This window comes from Cheilinus undulatus, linkage group 9, assembly GCF_018320785.1.
Source record: "Cheilinus undulatus linkage group 9, ASM1832078v1, whole genome shotgun sequence".
Lineage (NCBI taxonomy): Eukaryota > Metazoa > Chordata > Actinopteri > Labriformes > Labridae > Cheilinus > Cheilinus undulatus.
In genome coordinates this window covers 10,573,491-10,593,732 of record NC_054873.1, presented here as the reverse complement: position 1 = coordinate 10,593,732, position 20,242 = coordinate 10,573,491, and the positions used below count along the sequence as shown (strand labels likewise).

Genomic DNA, 20,242 nt, shown 5'->3' with positions numbered 1-20,242 from the left:
GAGACAATATGTTTTCAACAGAACGGATGCTTTATATCTATTTTATATTACTAATTAAAAAAAAAATTCTTCTTTAAAGGACAAAATTTATTCAGATCTCTTGAAACAAAAATTCCAATTCTGCCATGTGACTTTGAACACTTCATAATAAACTATTTTATTCTGCTTGAATTGCCAAAATCTGAGCCTCTTTAAACACATCAAAATGTAACCAACATTGCTGTTTAATTTTCATTAAATTAGCATTTTTCTTGCAGATTTTAAGGCAGCTTTTAATTTTGGATGAATATTTTTAACTAATGGGGCCTAGTACAAGGTTTTGGAGTTTTTTATCACTACAACTCTGACCAAGATTGAGGAGGATTACTGTACAGCAGCAACAGAAGCTAATATTAGGAGTCTATGCCACTAAACAGCTGATGGAGTTTTTCAATGATTCAAAGGTAGGCTGGCTGCATTTTAGTGTAATGTCTTGTAAAGATTACCACTAGAATACAGAGAAGAGCGACATGTTTAACTCTTTATATGCTGTAGTGCTGTTTGTTTGAGTATTTGAATTGGCTGTACATCAATACAACCTTAGAACCCAAATTCTAATGATATGTATGTGACGAGTCCATAGTAACAAATTAAATTGCTCAAAAGTGCAAAAAAACACAAGAAAAATGAAAAGTGTTTTTTACATACTTTCTTAAATACAGAGACGTCATAGCTGTATCCCTCAAAATTGTGATTGTAAAAAAGTTGCACAAGATCATTTCAAACCACAAAAATTTATTTTGAGTATGTTCATAACTTCATTTTTGATGTACACTCATCTTTATAAACTGTGGCAAAAACAAAATAAAATGAAATCTTGTTTAATTTGCAAAAAGACAGCATCTTTTAAAAAGATAAACTATCTACAGTCACTGCAGAAGTGTTGTTTATCATTGCATTTTAAATTACGTTAGATTGTCTTGAATCGTATGGTATGGTATCGTGTGACTCAGATTAATACGTGCTATGAATCTTAAAGTATTGCTATCTATTGATTAACTGCAGAATTGTTGTTTTTTTGTGATATAAATGTCATCACAGGCCATGTATGACATTGCATGGTATGAGATCATAGTATAAAACTGTGTTTTGGATTTTATAGTCTTTAACTGTAACATATTGTATGGTATTGCATTGTATCACATCGTATGATACCATATTGCTCTGTATTGTGAGTTAAGTTTCTAGAAGAGGGCTATAATTCTTCAAGTGTGGGAGTAGCACATGGCGGACTTGAAAGCAAGAATGCCTTTGCTGTTGCCGCCCCTTTTGTCCCACATTGTCCACAAAATTCGTCTACCAACTTAAAAAGCCATAAATCTCTGAAGATGGTATGATATGGTACGACTTATCTTGGGATACCCAACCCTTTCACACACTCTGCCTTCTTTATTTAAACAGATAACAATGTATAAAAAGCTTTAACACAGGGGTTATAATCAGGTCTTAAAGTCTTGGAGCAGCACTTGAACATGGAGAATCCCCTGTGTGGGATTAAACCTTGAGGGAAACCAGATGCACAAAGGAATAAGTCATGTTGTGTGTCAACTAAGCTAGATGGAAAACAGCACCTGCAGCAAACTCTGTTGACTCTCTGCAAACAGAAGAGGAATCTCAGCACCCAGCATCCTCTGCTCTTGTTTCACACCGAGGTACTCATATCTGGATCAAATCATCTGCCTATCTAACTTTTTCCTCTGGTACTTTTTGACAAATTTACAGAGTTTCAGGGTCGTTCTCTGCAGAGAGGACAGTTGGGACTTTGTTTAGTCATAATCCAGTAAGCTGCTGTGATGAGAGGACGTGGCTCAGGGAGCAGGAAGTGCCAAATGGATCCCATATGACTGGCATCCTTCTGGAGTAACAACCCCCATCATCATTACCGATCGGGGAAAGTCAGGGAGATGGATGGTCTGCTGGCCGGGACAATAAACAGTCTGTGGTTTTGAGAGTAAAGACTCATGCTTTAGTCAGTGTTTGATAGTAGCTGAGTGTTTATTTCATTTTCACTTTTGATTGATGTCAAGTTTATAAATGCCTACTGGATTATGGGAAACCAGAAATATAACAAAAGGAGCTTGTGCTTTTTGTTCCTAAAACATTCTGTACTAAAAAAGATGCCTAAAAAAGACAAACCCAAATTCCAAGAATGTTGGGAGGTTGTGTATAAAATGTGGAAAAAAACAACAACAGAATATAGAGATGTGAAAGTCTTTTTCAGCCTACATTTAACCTCCTGAGACCCAGCATGTACATATCCGTTCATTTTGGATTTCCTACGACAAAGGGAATTTTTAAGATTTTGGTAAGGAATGCTCATTAAAGTTTTTCAGTGATTGACTGGAAATGCTGGGAGAATTTGTTGTGAAATTTTAATGAAATTCAAGGATTTCTCGGAAATTTTAGGGAATCTGGAAATTTGGGGGAATTTTATTGGAATTTTTAAAAGTATTTTTATGGATATTTCTGTGACATATTTGCATATTTTGGATTGTTCTATTGGAAGTTCTTTTTAGGGGATTTAATTTGAAATTTATTTGGTACTTTCATGGTAATTTGGAAATTTTTGGGGGATATTTGGGTAAATTTGGAAATTTTCAGGTATTTTCATGGAAATCTGGGAAATGTATTTATAATCATTGGAAATTTAAACTAATTTTTCACAGGAATTTAAATCGACAGGTAATTCTTTAAAATTCATTGAAATGTTTTTTGAAAATTGATAGGGAAATTGGGATGGGGGTTTCCTGTAAAATTTTTAGAAATTTTACAGACATATCAAGGAATTTGTTTGCAAAGGTTCCTGGGAGGTTTTCCCTTAGTTTTATGGAATTTTGGGGAATGCATTTTTTTTTGCATTTTTTAAGGGATTTGATAAGAAATTTCAGGGGGGAATTTCATTGAAAATTTTGGGGTTTACAAGGTTTTCTGGAAAATATTATTGGAATTTTTAGGTTTTATAAAAAAGTTCCAGTGAAGCATTATAGGAATATTCCATAACATTTTGTGGCCTTCTTATGGAGTACTTTAAAATATACTCAAGAATTTTTACAGAAATTCCTTTGAAGTTTAAGGGAATTTGTATGGATTTTGGAAAGGAAAATTCCAAACCTGTAGAGGACATTTTGTTCATGCTTGCCCAAAAAAGAAAAGACTGAGCTTTTAAACTTATCAGATCCCACTGATCCCAAATAAGTGGGAGAAACTAAAAATGCATCCCAAACAAAAGCTTGGGTCTAAGGATGCTAATGTAATTCATCAAATAAATAATGTTTCAACTGAAACTTTATTATTTTATGGAAATGGACAAACTTTCCAAATTTGATGGTTGCAACATATTCCAAAAAAGTTGGGATAGGTTTTAGAAAAGACTGGGAACTGTGGGGGATTATGTAGGCAAGTAGGCTAATTTGTAACAGGCAATAGTACCGTAATTAGATGTAAAAGGAGATTTTCTGAGTCAATAATTACACTAAATTCTCTACTTTGTGAAAGACTGTGTGGGCAAATAGTCCAACTGTTTATGAACAACGTTCCTCAACATGCAGTTACAAGGAATTAAGAAATTTCACCGTGTACAGTCCATATCAATAAAAGATTCTGAGATCTCAGCAATGCATGACCACAGACCTGCCATAAGTTGTCACAGCCCATGTGACATCTGTTTTATTATGTGATATAGTGGCTGATGCTACACTAAGAAAATATAAAAAAAAGCATTATAAAAGGATAAAAAGATGTCCAAAATCTGAGTAACTGGTGTGGACTTAATCTTTAAAGACCATGGAAAGTCACTCAAGTCGCAGGCTCACCAGAAATGCTGCTGTAAGAGCTGCAAAGGCATCGATGAACACTAGAACAGCAAAAATGGAGGTTTTCCATTTTCCAGAGGAAAAAAGTATGTGGCTACAATTCATGGTTAAAAAATTATTCAACTTTTAGTAACCTGTTCTTCTTGTTGTTTATGACAGTGTGTGTCAGAGACGGTTCAAAGAAACGGATTTCCGTCAAGAGTGTGACTGGATGGACATCATTAAAATAATATGTTGTCATTTTAAAAAGAAATTACAAAATGCTGAAATTATGAAAAAAAATATATCATTGCCAGTCCTTTATAGTATGGCCCACTGCCTCCATCTGTAAAATTAATTTTGTATCAAGTTCAAATGATCATATTTCCTGTTTTCCTTGTCCTACTGACATCAAACAAAAACAGAAAGAATTTTTTTAAATTACTCTTTCCACACTAAGTAATTGCGATGCACATGTGGCTTTGTTTTCATGCTATCATATGACAAAAATAGCAGATGAAGAAATCACACTGGCGTGATCGTGGACCCCTAAGGTTTAAGAATGTTTTTATTTTTCACATTTGAACGCCTGGCATAGTCGTAAACAGCTCAAACATGACCTTTCTGGTAACGTTTCGCTATGCAGAAATCACTACTTACCCCCCATCAGGAGTTCTCTGCTGCTGTGACATCATCTGCAAAGAACATATCTGATTGAACAGGTCAAAAAGGAATTAGAGCAATGTGTCCTGTTTTTATTCACATTCTTAACAACCTCTTAACTTTTTTTGTAACTGCAGTTTCCCACGGATGGATGACTTAATTGAGACCTGATGGAGAGCTGACTGTGATTAAAGCAAAGGTGTAGTAAAGTGTTTCTGATTTCCTGTTCTTCCTCCACAGAACACCACACGTTACAGAATGTCTTCATGACTTGATTATTTAAAGTCAGGATAAATCAGAGTCAGCACTGTGGTTGCGAAATGCCTCACATTGTCTGACTCGGGGGTTCAGAGCTTTTGTGACACATCTGGGCCACAGTGAATGTATTTCACTTAAATTCTTGTGGCTGGGGTTCCTATAGATATCATGCATGGGAAACTCTCAGTTTTTCTTTTACTGAACTCCCCCTCATGTTACTGTAGGCTTACATAACCTTAGCGAACCACCTCAAAAGATGGCTTTATCACAAAATTACTGCACACTCCAGTAAGTCCAGCATCCATTCCCTGGGGAAGAGGGGGGACTTGCCCAGTAGAGCCAGAAACAGCACTGAACTGAAGGAAGAAACACTGCAGTATAGCGCAGAAGAGTATAAATATATCCCTCTTTCATTTTGGAACAATTACCATCTGGTTTAAATGATGCGCAGACGGAGGCTTGGACATTTATTTTTCAATGTGGAAGTCATTTGGGAGAGCTGTTTCATTGTGAGTATATGAAAACAGAAAAAAGTATACCCCATACACACATTAAACTCTCCAAGAAGCCGGATAAAAAAAGCTTTCTTTTCTCCTTGACATTTCCATAGTGGCAGATGATGATATTTATGCTCATTTCTGCCTCTCTTCCACGGTCATAATCTATTCAATGCAGCAGAGCCATGTGAGTTCAGCATGGGGATCTTTCAGAGACAGTAGGAGCGAGTCTGGCAGTAGCAAAGCGCGGGAGTTTTGTGTGCACTCACATATTATTATAGGAATATACCGTGCCAGTTTATTTTGGCTTTGGGCTGTCCGAGGGCCTCGTCAGTTTTTCCACAATGGTTCAGCAAAGTCGAGAGGAGCGGAGGCAGACCAGGACTCCATGTAGGAGCTATAAGATACGCCTCTAACTAGATCCACTAAACTATGTGGTCCTCTCAGAATGCATGAGGTTTTTTCCACCGGTATCTACTCATGCATTTTTAATACTTTTCTAAAGCTGAGGCCTCTGAACCTCATGGAGGGAGACCAGATAACTGTGCTGCAGCAGATTCACCCTCCTCTCTTTCTGGTACAACACAACAAATCAAAAACAGCGCTGAGTAGAAACTGGGGAAGGTTCCACGATAAAGCTTTGCTGTGGTAATCATCTGCAGCAACCGCCACGGTGGAGTCTTAAAAAGAAGATGTCACAGTTTTTGGAGTTATTAAGATGGGGGGTCGTTTGGTTCTGGTAGGTGTTTTGGTCCCGTAGTGGCAAAAACAGAATAATCTTCGTCCAAATGAGATCCAGGTGGGTTGTGTTGACTCCTGAAGAAATCGTTCATGTAATTAATGCAATCCACTGCAGTGAATCAAAGAATGATGGTAGCAGGATACAGTGTTTTGGTGAATTTGGCAACATGTGCTACACATGGTTACAATTTTAAAGCAATCATCTGGTACATAGAAAAACTTAAGTTAAATTCTATGAGGCTTAAATGAGAGGAAAAACAAAACCAGAATCTGAGTGGAAGATGGAAACAACAAATAAAAAACAGTACTTTCAAAAGGGTTCCCTGTATTTGACAAATTTATTTCCAAGATCAGAAAGGATTTAAGATTTCAGAACCTGCAGGTATCTTGTTGCTACATTTTTTGTCTCTGCCGGTCTCTTTCTTTTCCTCTATCCTCTCACATCCTCAGCACAGTTTGGGTAGATGGCTGTTCAACATGAGTCTGGCACTGCTTAACCTCTAGTTTCCACATACAACAGCTGCCCTCCAACCAAGGGTGAGCAACCTCACACACTGGAAGTGTGTCTATAGTGCTCCACAATGCAGTGCAGCCCTGATCAGTTTAAGAGAAGAGGGCAGAGATCACCTGTAAGTTCACGCAGGAATAATATGTCAACAGCATTTTGCCTTTTTGGGGTTTATCTGCTGTTCATTTCGACTTACAGTGTTAAAACGCCATTCAGCAGATGCTTTTGTCCAAAGTGACGTACATCTGAGAGTAAGAACAACACAAGCAGAGATCTAGCCGATAGAAAACGTCAGTAAGCGTTTTAAGTCCAATCAGACAAAAGTGCCGCCATGCTCCACTACAGGCAATGCACATGGTGTAAGAAAGCTTTTTTTTCATTTTGAAATGATGAACATCAGCAATGAACAGCTAATCATCAACAGCATCTCTCAACATCACCAACAATTAAACTGCCTTCACCAACAAATAATGTCCAAGGTGCCAAGAGCTAACCTGACACGCCAGTAAACCTCTCATAGACAGCATTTGGAAAAGGGCAGAGCCATTGAAATAAAGGCTGATTGGATGAATGTTCTGTCTGTCACAGCTTTACAGGCCAATCAGAGCAACAAAACGTGGGGTAGACGCTACCGAGATGCGTGTGCGCAACTACTGAGGAACAGAACTGCGTAACAGGAATCATGGCGACTGTAGACGTATCAGTACTCGACTTTTGTCATTTTAGAAAAGAAAACAACTCATTGCTGTTCTTTGTTCTCCTTTTAACGAAGAAATGTCAAGTCCTGATAAAACTGGTTCTTTAGCAGCATCCACGCTAATGTCTTCCGCCATAATAGCACCCGCCTCTTGTTGTTGCTTTCTTATGTCACGACTCCGCTGCGCCTGAAAGTACTGCCCCTCGTCACTGATTGGTCCTGTCACTTTCTAACCGAGCCCAGACAGTTCAGATGGGAGTTTAGTTGGGTGCAAAAACCCCAGAAGTAGAGCAGTATACATACACACCACAGGGAACAACATTGGAGAGTCTAGATAAGTGCATGTTCTCTAAAGCAGTGGTTCTTAAATGGTGTGGCAAGGCACACCAGTGTGTCAAAAGGTATGCCTTGGTGCACCTTGGGAATTTGTAGAACCATTTCTAATTATTACAATAATACACAAAACTAAAGATACTTTTACACGCATATTCACAGCTATTTTTGATAATATAATATAGTTTTAAAACTTGCAATGTCACATTATACAGAAATATAAAAAACATGAACAACCTGTTTGAAAAAATATATCCTGCTCGATGTCTGTTATTTTCTAACTGCTTTTGTTTCATACGTACATATTTTGGATAATTTAATGTTAAAATGACAAAGAATGGGTAGGAAGAGTTTTGAATTTCTTGCAGCAGATTGCTTGAATCAACAACTGTGAATAAGGCTGACACGGCTGAAATGTATGCTGAAAAACATTTCAGTGTGCATTTGTTTAAATCTATAGCAATGCACGTTTTGGTTTGCGTTGTGAATTCGAACAGCCATGCATTATTACTACAACTAATCATCAAGTAAAGATGATACGTTAAAGAGGCAATTTTGCATGGATTTAAGCCTGGTATGTCTTGAGACTTTGGCCTGGTTTTAGGTGTGCCTTGAGCAAAAATGTTTGAAAAGCAGAAAGAGACTCTGCAGATCAATTGAAGTTGGGTAATTAATCAGATCTCTTGGAGATCTATCAGAATTTTGTGTTTTCAGACAAGTGTGGACCATGAATGAAGGACTGGGATGACTAATCCCCCTTTTCTGGGTTAGTAGATACTCTGAAGACACAAAAGTAGATGCAGAAATTTTAAAGTTTGTTTTTCATGATATATTATTTTTTCTTTCACTTTGGCACACAGTTTTGTTACCTTCAGGTTCACTAACCCTAATGAGTGGCAACTGCCTCACAGTGTTTTAAAGACATGGAAAATGTTGTAAAATGAATCTGGCTTGGTTTCGATCTGGAAAATCAAAGCTCTTGGTTGGGTTCTCTAAAAAAAGTTGGCGCTCCAAGGTACGAATTGGTTTCACCATAGAGGCAAACCTCAGATTACTGGTTGAAAGTCTGACTTGACCCACTCTGTCTCCCCTATCTGCTTTGTTCATGGACTTTCAAAATACAGGGTAACCATGTAAACAAGACTGAGAGCTTGTTTCTGATTTATAGGGAACAAAGCAATATTAGGAGGCACAAAGAGTTGATTATGTAGAGAAGCTTAGTGATTCCTTTCTGTTTTCTTGTGTTGTATCTGTATGTACCTCTTCCCATGTAAAGTAAGTTAGTTCGTCTCCATCCAGGTAGCGGATGTCCCCGTGTTGTGGCGGCTCTTCAACCACAAAATCCACGTTTGCTGAGCTGTAGAAAGGGTGCGTGATGTTGATAATGTCTTCGTTAATCATCCTGCTGAGGCCTTCCTTCACTGTAAAGTTGAAGGTCTGGACCGGGATGAGCCGGGGCATGATGTTCACAGAGATTTGGAGGTCTTCCACCGCGGTAAAACCATTGCTGACATCCACAGTAAAGGCGTCATTGCCCTGGAAGAGATGGATGTTCATATGAGTGATAAAAATAAACCTTGTACCTCATCAGAGGCTGAGGTCGTCTTTGGTCAGATTTTACTCTCAGTATGATTATGAGAGAGAACAAGCTGCCACTTCTGATTTACAACAACAGAATAGAGGGAAAGACAATAAACCTGGCTGGATGCAGACACGTAGAAAATGCGCTCCTTATCGATGTCCTCCTGGGTGAAGGAGTGAATGTAGTTCAGGACAGGCGAGGCCGGGCTGTCTGTGCTGTTTGTCAGTTTTACCACATGGCCCAGGTTAGGGGGGGTTTTGATGGTGAACACCATTTCTGTAGGCAGAATATCAGCTTGATCCACCTGAAAGGCAAAAGTGTACACTGTTAACATATGAGAATTCATCATTTGTAGTGCTGTCAGTGCTGGAGGAAACATTTCAGTCAAATGTGTGACTTATGAAAGCAGCCACACATCGCGACAAACATGCAAAAATATCAAGTGTGATAAACATGGATACTGCTGACTCCCAATAAACACGTCATGGCATAACTGCAGGGAGACTAAAGCTGCCAAAAACAGATGAATGTGTGACATTTAGCTATTAATGTAAAGTCAATAAACAAAAAAGGAACAGGGCTCATTTTTACTGGTAAAATAAGCAACATTTTTAACATTTACATATCAAATATGTAAAATACTATGGATCTTCTACATCTAACATCTAAAGGCCTTTGCACATGGAGTCTGTTTTTGTCGTACAAATTTTTCGTACGCCAACAAAGAAAATCAATCTCATGTTATTCTAATCATGTTTGCACACTGACCTAGGACTTTCACTGGGCCTGTTCCTGGTCCAACACAGCTGTGCTGCAGTGTGACTGCAGAACCAGTGGGAGATCTCTCACTGACTAAATGTAAAACTGAAACCTATCTGCTTCATGCCGCAACGCAGCAGAGACAGACTGAACATATAAATGGTGGAATTTAGGGGTGACACCAAAACTTTCGTCTGTCATTTTATTTCTGGAACAGGTTCAATTTTAGGTGAATTTTCACATTAGTCCAAATCATATAATTACATGGGTGATTGATGATTCAAAAAGCACCTGCTGCTTCCTTCTCTCTCGCTTGCTTTCTCCCTCTATCCCACCAAAACCTCGCTTCAAACATCGTGATTTTTGCATGTGTTACGTGGATATATATGGAAGTCCAAAAGGGACATATATTCATATATATTATTTACTTCATTTTCCTGTGATAATGAATAATTTCTCAGATTTTCTTGTGATTTCAACTTAATGTTGTCATTATCTCAAGATAACATTTTTGATTTCTCGTGAAAACGATTTTTGTGCTATCATGGGATAACGTTTGTTTGACTGTGATAATGAGTTGATTTATCCCATTATTGCAGGTAAACAGAGTAAATGATATATGTGAAGACATGGCCCTTTAGGGCTTCCGTAGATATGAATCATGGAAATGTAACAGATAAAGGCACACGTTTATTCTCACAGCTATCTAACAAAAATGAAGTAAAAAGTTGCTCTCCATCTCTCCAACTAGCACAGCCTTGACGTACGAGCTGGTGCCGTATGAAGCTATCTGTCAGGATTAGATGGACCCAGTGTGATTTTTAAAGAGTGACTGGCTTATCCTCACTGCTTATTTTTATCACAGTACAAAACAATTTTACACTTTCTACAAAATTTTGCAGTAAATTCAAATTAAATGCAATGGACTCAGTGTGCAAAGTTTTTAAGTATCTGCCTTACCTCAGTGTGGATAGCAATAGGGACATTTTGCCTACTGGATGCCAGGGCTAAATAAATAGTTTTGTCTTTTTTAACCTTGTGATACCCACTTACAGAGCATTCAGACAATATTCAGACCCCTTTAGTTTTTCAGTTTTGTTATGTTGCAGCCTGATGCTACTGCCAAAAATAAATCCTTTATATTCTCATTAATCTACGTACACTCACTGCCCCATAATGACAAAGTGAAAATAGAGTTTTAGGAATATTTGAAAATGTATGAAAATAAAAAAACCCTGAAATATCACATTGACATAAGAGCCTCTGCAAAAAGATTTGAAATATGGCTATGGTGTCTTCCATTTCTCCCATGCTTTCCTGAGACGTTTCTACACTTTGACTGGAGTCCATCTGTAGTAAATTGAATTGATTGGACATGATTTGGAAAGGCACACATCTCTCTGTTGAAGGCCTCACGTCTGGCAATGCATATCAGAGCAAAAACAACAAAAAGAGCAAAAGACATAAACTCTGAATGAGGCGTGTTATAACTTTAATTTCAGCGGTCTTGCAAAGTTAGCATGATTAACACATCTGCAGTTGGATGTCTTATATTACTTATTCTTATGAAACAACAGTATGAAAAGGTGGTAACAACCTTTTGATAGTTAATTCTTATTGACTTAGGTAAAGCAGACAATAACTGATAAACTGTGCCTGTAACATAAAGTTTAAAAAGACATTTGGAAACATTTAAAGTCATGTTGCAGATTTATACAAGGCCAGATTTATGATGACTTTGAGAAGGCTTAATAAATTCTCTGGAGCATGAAGCCTCGGTCATACTCCAAAGAATTTATCTATTTGACAATATTTCAGAAGTTCACACATACTTGTATTTTATGTTGAGGACACGCATTTGAAGAGCCCCTCAGTATTTTACCTGATATAAAGGCCTCTCTTCTCAGGCTTTATGCAATACATATTTCAGTAGTTTGTGTATTGGGTGATACTGTCATTTTAAATGCACTGAGGTAAAATTAGGACAGAAATGTACCTCATTACTTTCTAAAAAGTTAGGGAATATGTACAGAGAATTTCTCATGAATAGAAGGACAATTTGCACCTTGTTAATTACATTCACGATGAAGTGCAGGCAGGCTGGGCTTATAAATTACAGTGGGCTTCAGGAAGCTCCTCGGGGGGATGCTCAGCACTCTGTTTTCCTCACTTAATGGACGGTAATTTAGTGCGTAAACTAGATTCAAAGCACAAACTGTACAGTCATATTTAGCCCTGCTTTCATGTGGTTACATTGTAGATTAGAGACTGGGATACCAAACAGAGCAGCATGCTTGAATGAGTCATGTGAATCTTCGATTTCACAAAGACGGAAAAGCTTGAATAGACAAACAATGCAGTGTCTCATAATGACTGCCACATTTTTCAAATGTTGAATGCAGTCTTACTGAAGAAAAACTATTTCTGACTTTAGAGATCACATTTCAGCAGAGCAAATTACTCTCAGAAGAGGACTGGAATCTTCCAGGGCTGGGCAACATGGAACAAAGACATAACTGGATATTTTTGAGCAGAATGGTAATACACGGTGTATCAGTATTTATTTCTGTAGAGAATTTAAAAACAGTTATCACAATACCATAATGTTAAAATATGATATGGCTTAAGTTAACATGAAAGCATACTGATACCTGTTTATAGCACAACAACAAATACATTCAATTCATTCAAGTTCTAGACACTTTTTATTGGGCATTTTTTATTTTCAATTACTAACACTATCTAATTTGTACATAAAGAATTCTGTATATTGAGGATGCCATTTCAGTGCTCTTTAACCTTTAGGTACCCTTTTAACCATTTTGGCACATTTTTTAAAATTTAATTTCAGTATTATTTTAAGAGTTTTTAGACCTTTAGCATGATATTTGGCCACTATGGCATTTTGAAAAAATGAGTTCCAATTTGCCTATCAATCAGTGTGTACAAAAATGTTTCTCACTTACCCTTAAAGCCAAAATGGACACTGTTACCTTCCATTATCCCTTGATTGTTAAATTCTGGAGCCATCAGAACATAAAAACATGCACTCTAATATTTTAGTATTTTTCTTTTTAGTATTTTTGTTGAAGTTGTAATTTTTAATGTTTTCCACAGATAGCACTATTTTCCCTGGCAGCTTTGTGTAAAATTAGACAATGCTCAAAAAATAATGTTGCATAAAAATCAATGTTACCAAAAATTATTAACATATACCAGGCTCTGATGACCAGGACGAAAAACAATCTGCTTTGCATGTTTTTTTAAATCGAAAATACCTCTTTTTTCACTTTTTCCAATGTAAAACACGATGACACAACCTGGCATTTAAAGGGTTAAATTTCCTGAAGTTATGATTAATTTTCATGAGTAGACGGGGAGTTGGTTAAAATATCAACAATTTTATTTTATTATTATTTTTTTTAAATATGGATGTATAATCATTTTATGTCCTAACGTATTATGTGAGCCATTTTGGTCCTAAAGACCTCCTAAGGGTGTAAAATTTTAAGACCCTCCAATACCATGTGCATCAAAAAGAGTTTTATTTTCTGAAGTGTTAGTATTATTCAAAAATTGACTGCTCCAATGTTATTTATATTTCAAATTACCTCAAATATTTTGAACCACTTTCAAAGCCAGAGGAGTTATTTATTTCTACAGTTTTAATGAGACATGTCTTGTTACTTTGGCTGTCATGATGGAGCCACTGTGACAGAAACGTCTTGCATATCAGTGCTGTGGAAACGCTGCATATGACATGAAAGACTGCTTCATACTGACGTAGGAACTACTACACTACTACACAGCAGAATCATCAGTGTTGATGAAACTCACAGTGTTAAAACAAACACTTTTTCTGAGTTTATATAAGTCACACTGGTTCTGAGTTAAATTTTCACTTTGGAAAGTGTTGGTTTTTTAACTGTCCTGTAATGTTTATTTTTAACACTCAATGTTGTGTTTTTAACACATTAGTACACTTTTAACACAACATTGTGTTATTTCCTTTCGCTTTAAGTGCAAATTTAAACTACTTATCAATTAAATTTTTGACAGTGCATGGCACTGTTCAGATTCAATCAGGATTTCCACCTTGCATTTAACACTTGTGACAGAGTCGTGTCTTATGGCAAAGATGGAGCAAAGATACAGATGCAGGGCTAAATTAAGCTCCTGAGTTAAAAGTTATAACACCACCCTTCAATGTACACCATTCCCTGCCACAGGCTCGACGTGACCAACTTAGCGGATGACTTCACTCATGGTGCAGAAGTGCAAGCAAAACAACACTGAAGACTGCTGATCACAGAATGGAGTTAAAATAACACGTTGAGAGTTAAAATCAACCCTGAGATTTTAACACACCAGTATTTGCTGTGTACTTGAGGCTGTGCCTCTGTTGTCTATCCATTGTCAGCTGTTGGTCCAGTCGCCCAAGCTCACCCCCATAACACATTCAGGCATGTCCAAGTCCAGTGGAGACCAACCATGCTGCTCAGCTCCATGGTTTAATTGTTTTGAATTGCATTTTCTACACCAGTGATTCCCGAAGGGGGGCCCATGTCCCCTACAGGGGGCATGACGCGATGACGGTAGCTTAGTAGGGCTAAACAAAAATGTCAACTGTTTTGCACAGTCAGCAAGTTTAGAGAGGGGACTAGAGCTAACAATGACATTTTCTGTGGATATCCATATACATTAACTGTTGAGTAAACTGAAGTTTTGGTTTCTTTGATAAATTTCACATAACGCGGGAGAAAAGCTGTTAAAAGTGCCTTTCCTGATTTGTGCTGCAAGAAGCTCACAGAAATAACCAGGAAGATCACTTTTAACAGCTTTTCTCCCTCATTTGTTATATTTATCAATGAAACCAAAACACTGGTTTCCTGTTAAACAGCTTATACAGTGCCATTTTTACTGAACAGAGCTCTACCTGTCATCTTTTGTTATTGTCCTAATTGAGAGTCCTTGTTGACAGAATTGACATTTTTTGCTTTAATGCCAAGATTGAACAAAATTTATGGGAAGATTTCGTAAAGGTGGAAATAGCAAAAAACAAGGGTTTTGCCTAGGTCCTTGCCATTGCATATTTATATAATTACAAGCAGTGATTAACCTAATGTTGGGTATCGGACTTCTGTTTATGTGAGCATGGTATTTAATGGGTATTGATATTATTTGATTTGTACTATTTATATAAATGTTCCCAAATCGAAAACAATTTTAAATGCTAATTTCCTATTTAGATTTAACATACCAGATTGATTGTCCAATGGTCAATAAATATCTTTCCATTACTGGTTCCAAATATAAACATTATTATCCCTGGCATCCATTTTTTCAACATCAGCATAAACATACAATGAAATAGCTTAAAAACTTGAACTAATGCTCAGCCCCAGTTTTAAATGCTTCTTTGCATGGTTTAAAGAAATCTACTAATTAGTAAAAACATTCAGAGTGAGATAACCTTACCTTGAGATAATCCTGGTTGATGATGGTGTGCTCTCCCTCATAGGAAATGATGACCTCATTGGTTATCACCTCAGGCTCAGACAGGTAACCTTGCTTGAATATTTTAATCCTAAACGTGCCCTCTTCGGAGTGTCCTCTAGCTTGGACGGTGAAGCTAAAAGAGTCCTTGGACCTCAGACTCTCATAATTATGCTCATAGGACACGACTCCCTTTTTCAGGTCCTCCTGGGTGAACGCCGACGCCTCGATCCCACTCACAATAATCCTGCCGTCGCTTGGTGGTGATGTGACCTGGAACTTGATCTCGCCGTCATCTCTGATGTCCATGTTGGTGTCAGCGCTCAGAAGTGTGGTGTTAAGGGTCTTGGTGCTTCCATGGTCGATGACAATGATTGTGTTGTTGACTACTCGCAGGTAGGGCTCACCTGCCTGAATCTGAAGCAGCGCGGTGGTCTTGTGGAAGCCATCTGACACCTGCAATGAAAAAGTTTCCCTGTCTGCTCCATGGTGGATAAAGAGGACATTCTTATCTCTTAGGTCGGCTTGTGTGAAACGGAACAAGGGCTGCGCAAGAGGGGATGTTGAGACAATGTTGCCTGAAAGGATTCCCTCTCGAGCGTAGACGATTTGGGTGTCATTGAAATCTGAGTCGTCGTCCTTGAACTGGATGACATCAGTTGTTAGAAGACGCTGGCCGTGACGGACAATATTGAAGACTTTATCCACAACCCTCATTGGTGCATGTTCATTTTTGGACTGGATTGTTATTTTGAAAACTTCTGTCAGAGTTGCCTGATTGTCTGGACTGTCTGCTCCTTGATCTAACACTGAAAAGTAGAACTCATCACTGCTGGTCTTGGAGCCATCATGCTTGTAAATAAGCCTGTTAAGCTCAAGGTCTTCATTGCTGAAAACTCTTATTGCTCCCTCAAATCTCGGCTGTCCAGGTGGGGAATCCCTTATTAGTCGGCCATGCTTTGGTGGTTGTGTGACTGTGTATACAAAATCTGTAGAGCCCGAAGACTGCATCCAAAGATAGTCTTTGCTCAGAGTTGCCTCACCGCCCTGCAAGACGACCAGATTCTCATTGGTCAAAGCTGGAGCATCTTCATCGGTGAGGATGTTAATGGGGAAAGTGTAAAGAGGAGAGTACTGATCATCTGCGAGGACTCTGAACTTGAACTGGTCAGTGCTATCAACAGCTCTTTGTACACGCACCTTGTAGCTTACAGAGTTATCCAAAATATCCCTCTGTGTGAAAGTGTCACCCTCTTTCAACTCCCTGTCATATAATTTTAGACTACCAAGAGTTGGAGGCCTAACTAGGATGTATTTCACAGTTTCTGGAGCTGCGTTTTTGCCTTTTACCTCTGCTTGAAGCTCTGAGAGTCCAATTGTTTGCTCTTCACCAGCCTGCATCTCCAAAGCAACCATGTTGGAAACTTTGACTTGTGCAGGGATGATCTTGACTAAAAAGGTGTTCTTCTTGAGGGAGAACTGCCCCAGATAGATATCAAACTGAATCCGCTCCACTACAACATCTTCCTGATCACTGGCGTCTGTGCTGACATATCTGAGGCGAGCTTGGTCAAGATCAGATTGATGGAAAGTCGTGACTCGCTTGTATGTTCGCTCACTTGTCATTTTTTGCAGTTCTCCAAACATAAGTGGTTGCGTGACGTTGTACATAACATCCCCATTGCGAGGGTGCGCAATGACAGCCAGGTGTTGCAGACCAATGGACATATTGCTTCCCTGAGACAAGAGAAGTCCGGTGTTGGTGACGATAGTCATATGTGGCTGTGTCACGGATAGCTGGAGAGATGTTGAATGACTAACTGACTGTCCATCAGATACCTCGAAGGTAATTTCAGCAGGATCACCGCCCCTGTGTACAAAATAGATATTCCCCTCTTTCAGCTCTCTGCAAGTGAACTCTGAAATGCTTCTTCCTGGATGGTGATGATTTTCCAAATAACCATCTTCTGTGGAAAGCTCCGAGGTTACAGTTATGACTAAATCATCACAGCGGGAGTCGGAATCTGCAATTTTGATAAGGGCGGGAGTTAAACGGGTCCTGCCATATTCTGTGATTGTGATTTCTCCTCCACCACCAAGAGGTGGCAAAATATTGCCTGGAAGTATTTCAACTGGTAGGATATACTCGTGAGGAGTTCTCAAACACTCTGGAAGGTAGCCATTACTGGTTGCGACCACTTCTAGCAGGATTTGATCTCCCTGCCTGTCGTTTCCATCGTGCATATACTTAACTTTCTTGTTGACGATGTCTAGAAGAGTGAACTTCCTTAAGCGTCTGGTGCTTGTATTGATATCTACCAAGCCATACGAGGGATCGCTATTAAGAGTAAAGATGATATCAGATTGGCGCATTCCTGCAGCACTGAGGTCAAATGTGGGTTTCAGGTGGTTTACGTCAAGAACAACTTCCCCGGCTTCAGGCACAAACAACATGGTGACATCAAGAAGTTTTCGTACGTTTTTGAAAATCTGTGGCATGTCATCTGTTGAGTTGCAATGAGGTTCGTCTAAGTTTATGGGAATGTATCGAAAAACAACAGGAGGGGAAGTCGTTGTTCCTTCATCATAGTAACTGGAGTAGTCATAGTCCTCTCCTTCGCATTTGACATGAACGTCTTTGGTCACCAAAGCATCCTGCAGGCTTCTGTCCTTCTGGTTTACTTTGATTTCCCCCAAGCATCCAATGAAGGATTCAGCTGTCATTTCATCCTCTACACGACTTAAGGACCCACTCTCACGAAACACATCCTTCATTTTCCCCTGGATGCCTCCCAAATACAAGTTCCCAACCAAGTCCAACTTTTGTGTTGGGTCTAGAGGTAGTGAAGAAGACTGACTGTCTATGTTAATGACAAAAGAATCCTGGCTGATCTGCACTTTCACTCGATGCCACTGATCATCATCCAGCTGTACTTGGTTGTTCTCCAGGACCTCCATGCCATTGCCGAGGTCCAGCATACCCTTGAGAAAACCTTTTACAACACCAAGAGCAATAAAGTCTGAGTCTCGCCCAGGGTGGAAAGTGAGCAGCGCGTCCTCAATGGTGGTTTTCATCAGGAACTCCAAGGCCCTTGGAGCACCACTAGCCCCGCTCCAAGTAGGGAAGGAAACAAAGGAATCAGGAGTGCTGAAACTGGTCGCCTCCCCATCACCGGCCTCAAACTCACTGCTGCAGGCTTCCTTGGTGTCATGGCACTGTTTAAACGCAGAGCTGAGAATGTCAAACTGATGGGATATGAATTTGACCTGGGTCATGCAGCCGCGAAAAGGGGGAATAGCTGTGCTGAGGTAGGAAGCTTCCAGGTCTCCCGTTCCTCCGAGCCAGATGCCCTGGTCGATATTGAGCTGTTCCCCGTTGTCGTCCACTGGTACGTATGTTGGGTAGAGTTCATCTATCGTCATGATGAGCTTGCCATCTTGGAGTGAGAGGGAGACTTTGTGTTCCACAAGATTGTTTAGTTGTACTGCTTGGGATGAGGTCAGTGTCACCTCGCCAGCACCCATGTTCATCCGTGCCTGTGAGACAAAACAAATAAATAGTTTAATACATATATACACCAACATCAAGAGAGTTGCAATACACCAGACATTAGATATCTATCCTGGCTTTCAGTGAGTCAAAGCAGACGTGATATGGAAGATATGGAAAGGTCCTAATCCTTTGGTCAGTTTAAGCCAGTTTAATACAATCTGTAGTGCCAGTTGTGGGTAAACAAGCTACAAAAAGATAATCAGGTGATATCACTCATTTAGACAGTGTTTAATCAGAACTGACGTGTTGCAGCAAGACGAAAAAGATGATTCCAGATAAAGTGAAAAATCAATCTGAGGGAGAGACACTGGCCAGATTTAAAATTTCTCAAAATGAATATGATTTTTTGGAACATCAGTTAAACACATTAAAACACTCATGTGACAGTAGGTTTCTGTTAAAATCAGCACTCAGTGAAAATATTCTACACATGCTAAGTTTATAATTCTAATTTTAAATTTTAAAGTCAAAATTAAACATTGCAATGTTGCAAAAAGTTGAGTGTTTCCAGTGAAATATTTATGCATATCATCTTGTGACATGTAGGTACTGAACTGCTAAAAAATGCAGTCTAATTCTATTAAAAATGACATGCTATCTCTGTCTTTTCTAGCATATTTAATTGCTGATAAAGGCAAAAATTATAATTTTCCCAGTTATATCAGTAGTCTAACGTGTGCTGAACATTGTTAGATTTTGTTCTAACAATGAAAAATGTTTATATTTGTTCATAAGAAAAATGTTTGCCACAATTTGTTTTAAAGGGAGACATATTATGCAAAAATCACTTTTTCAGGCTTTTGTAACAAAAATATCAAGTACCAGGAAAATCCATTCCCTCCCCCTCTCTCTTTCTCCACTTTTCAGAAAATGTGTGCTGAAACAAGCTGTTCTCAGATTTTCCCTATATGATGTCATGTGGGGAGTTAGCCCCGCCCCCATGTTCGGTTGTCCCTCCCAGCTGGGAAAAAAGTTCCGCCCTCCTCTCCTGATCTTTCTCCCGGGAAAAGGAGAGCCAAATCAATTAAGCCACATCATTTTCCTGAGAGGGGCGGAGTCAGGTAGCTCAGTAACATTTAAAGCCACATACACATAAAAAGCTCGTTCTGAGTGGGGCTGAAACAGAGGGAACATGCAAAAATCCTACTGGAGTGTTTTTTTCAGCAACAAACTTCACAGGCATGTTTTGGAGACCTCTGAAAACAATATCAACTAGTCTTTAAAGGGTAAAACATGTCCCCTTTAAGTAGAGCCTAAGTAGCTCGTATTTAGCTAGTAGTTAGCTAGTGAGTGCAATTATCTTGTAATTTCTAAAAAAATAAGGT

At 38.8% G+C, this 20,242-nt stretch overlaps 1 protein-coding gene across 1 annotated transcript in view; it reads right to left on the bottom strand.

The window, feature by feature from the left end:
* cspg4 (chondroitin sulfate proteoglycan 4) overlaps window positions 1–20,242 on the bottom strand; it is a 133,618-nt gene that overhangs the window by 36,842 nt on the left and 76,534 nt on the right. Inside the window, exons 3-5 of the mRNA XM_041796001.1 lie at window positions 15,347–18,901; window positions 9,225–9,413; window positions 8,788–9,063 (exon numbers count right to left, since the gene is read on the bottom strand). Coding sequence (XP_041651935.1) covers window positions 8,788–9,063; window positions 9,225–9,413; window positions 15,347–18,901 — 4,020 coding nt within the window. The remainder of the gene's footprint in view (window positions 1–8,787; window positions 9,064–9,224; window positions 9,414–15,346; window positions 18,902–20,242) is intronic.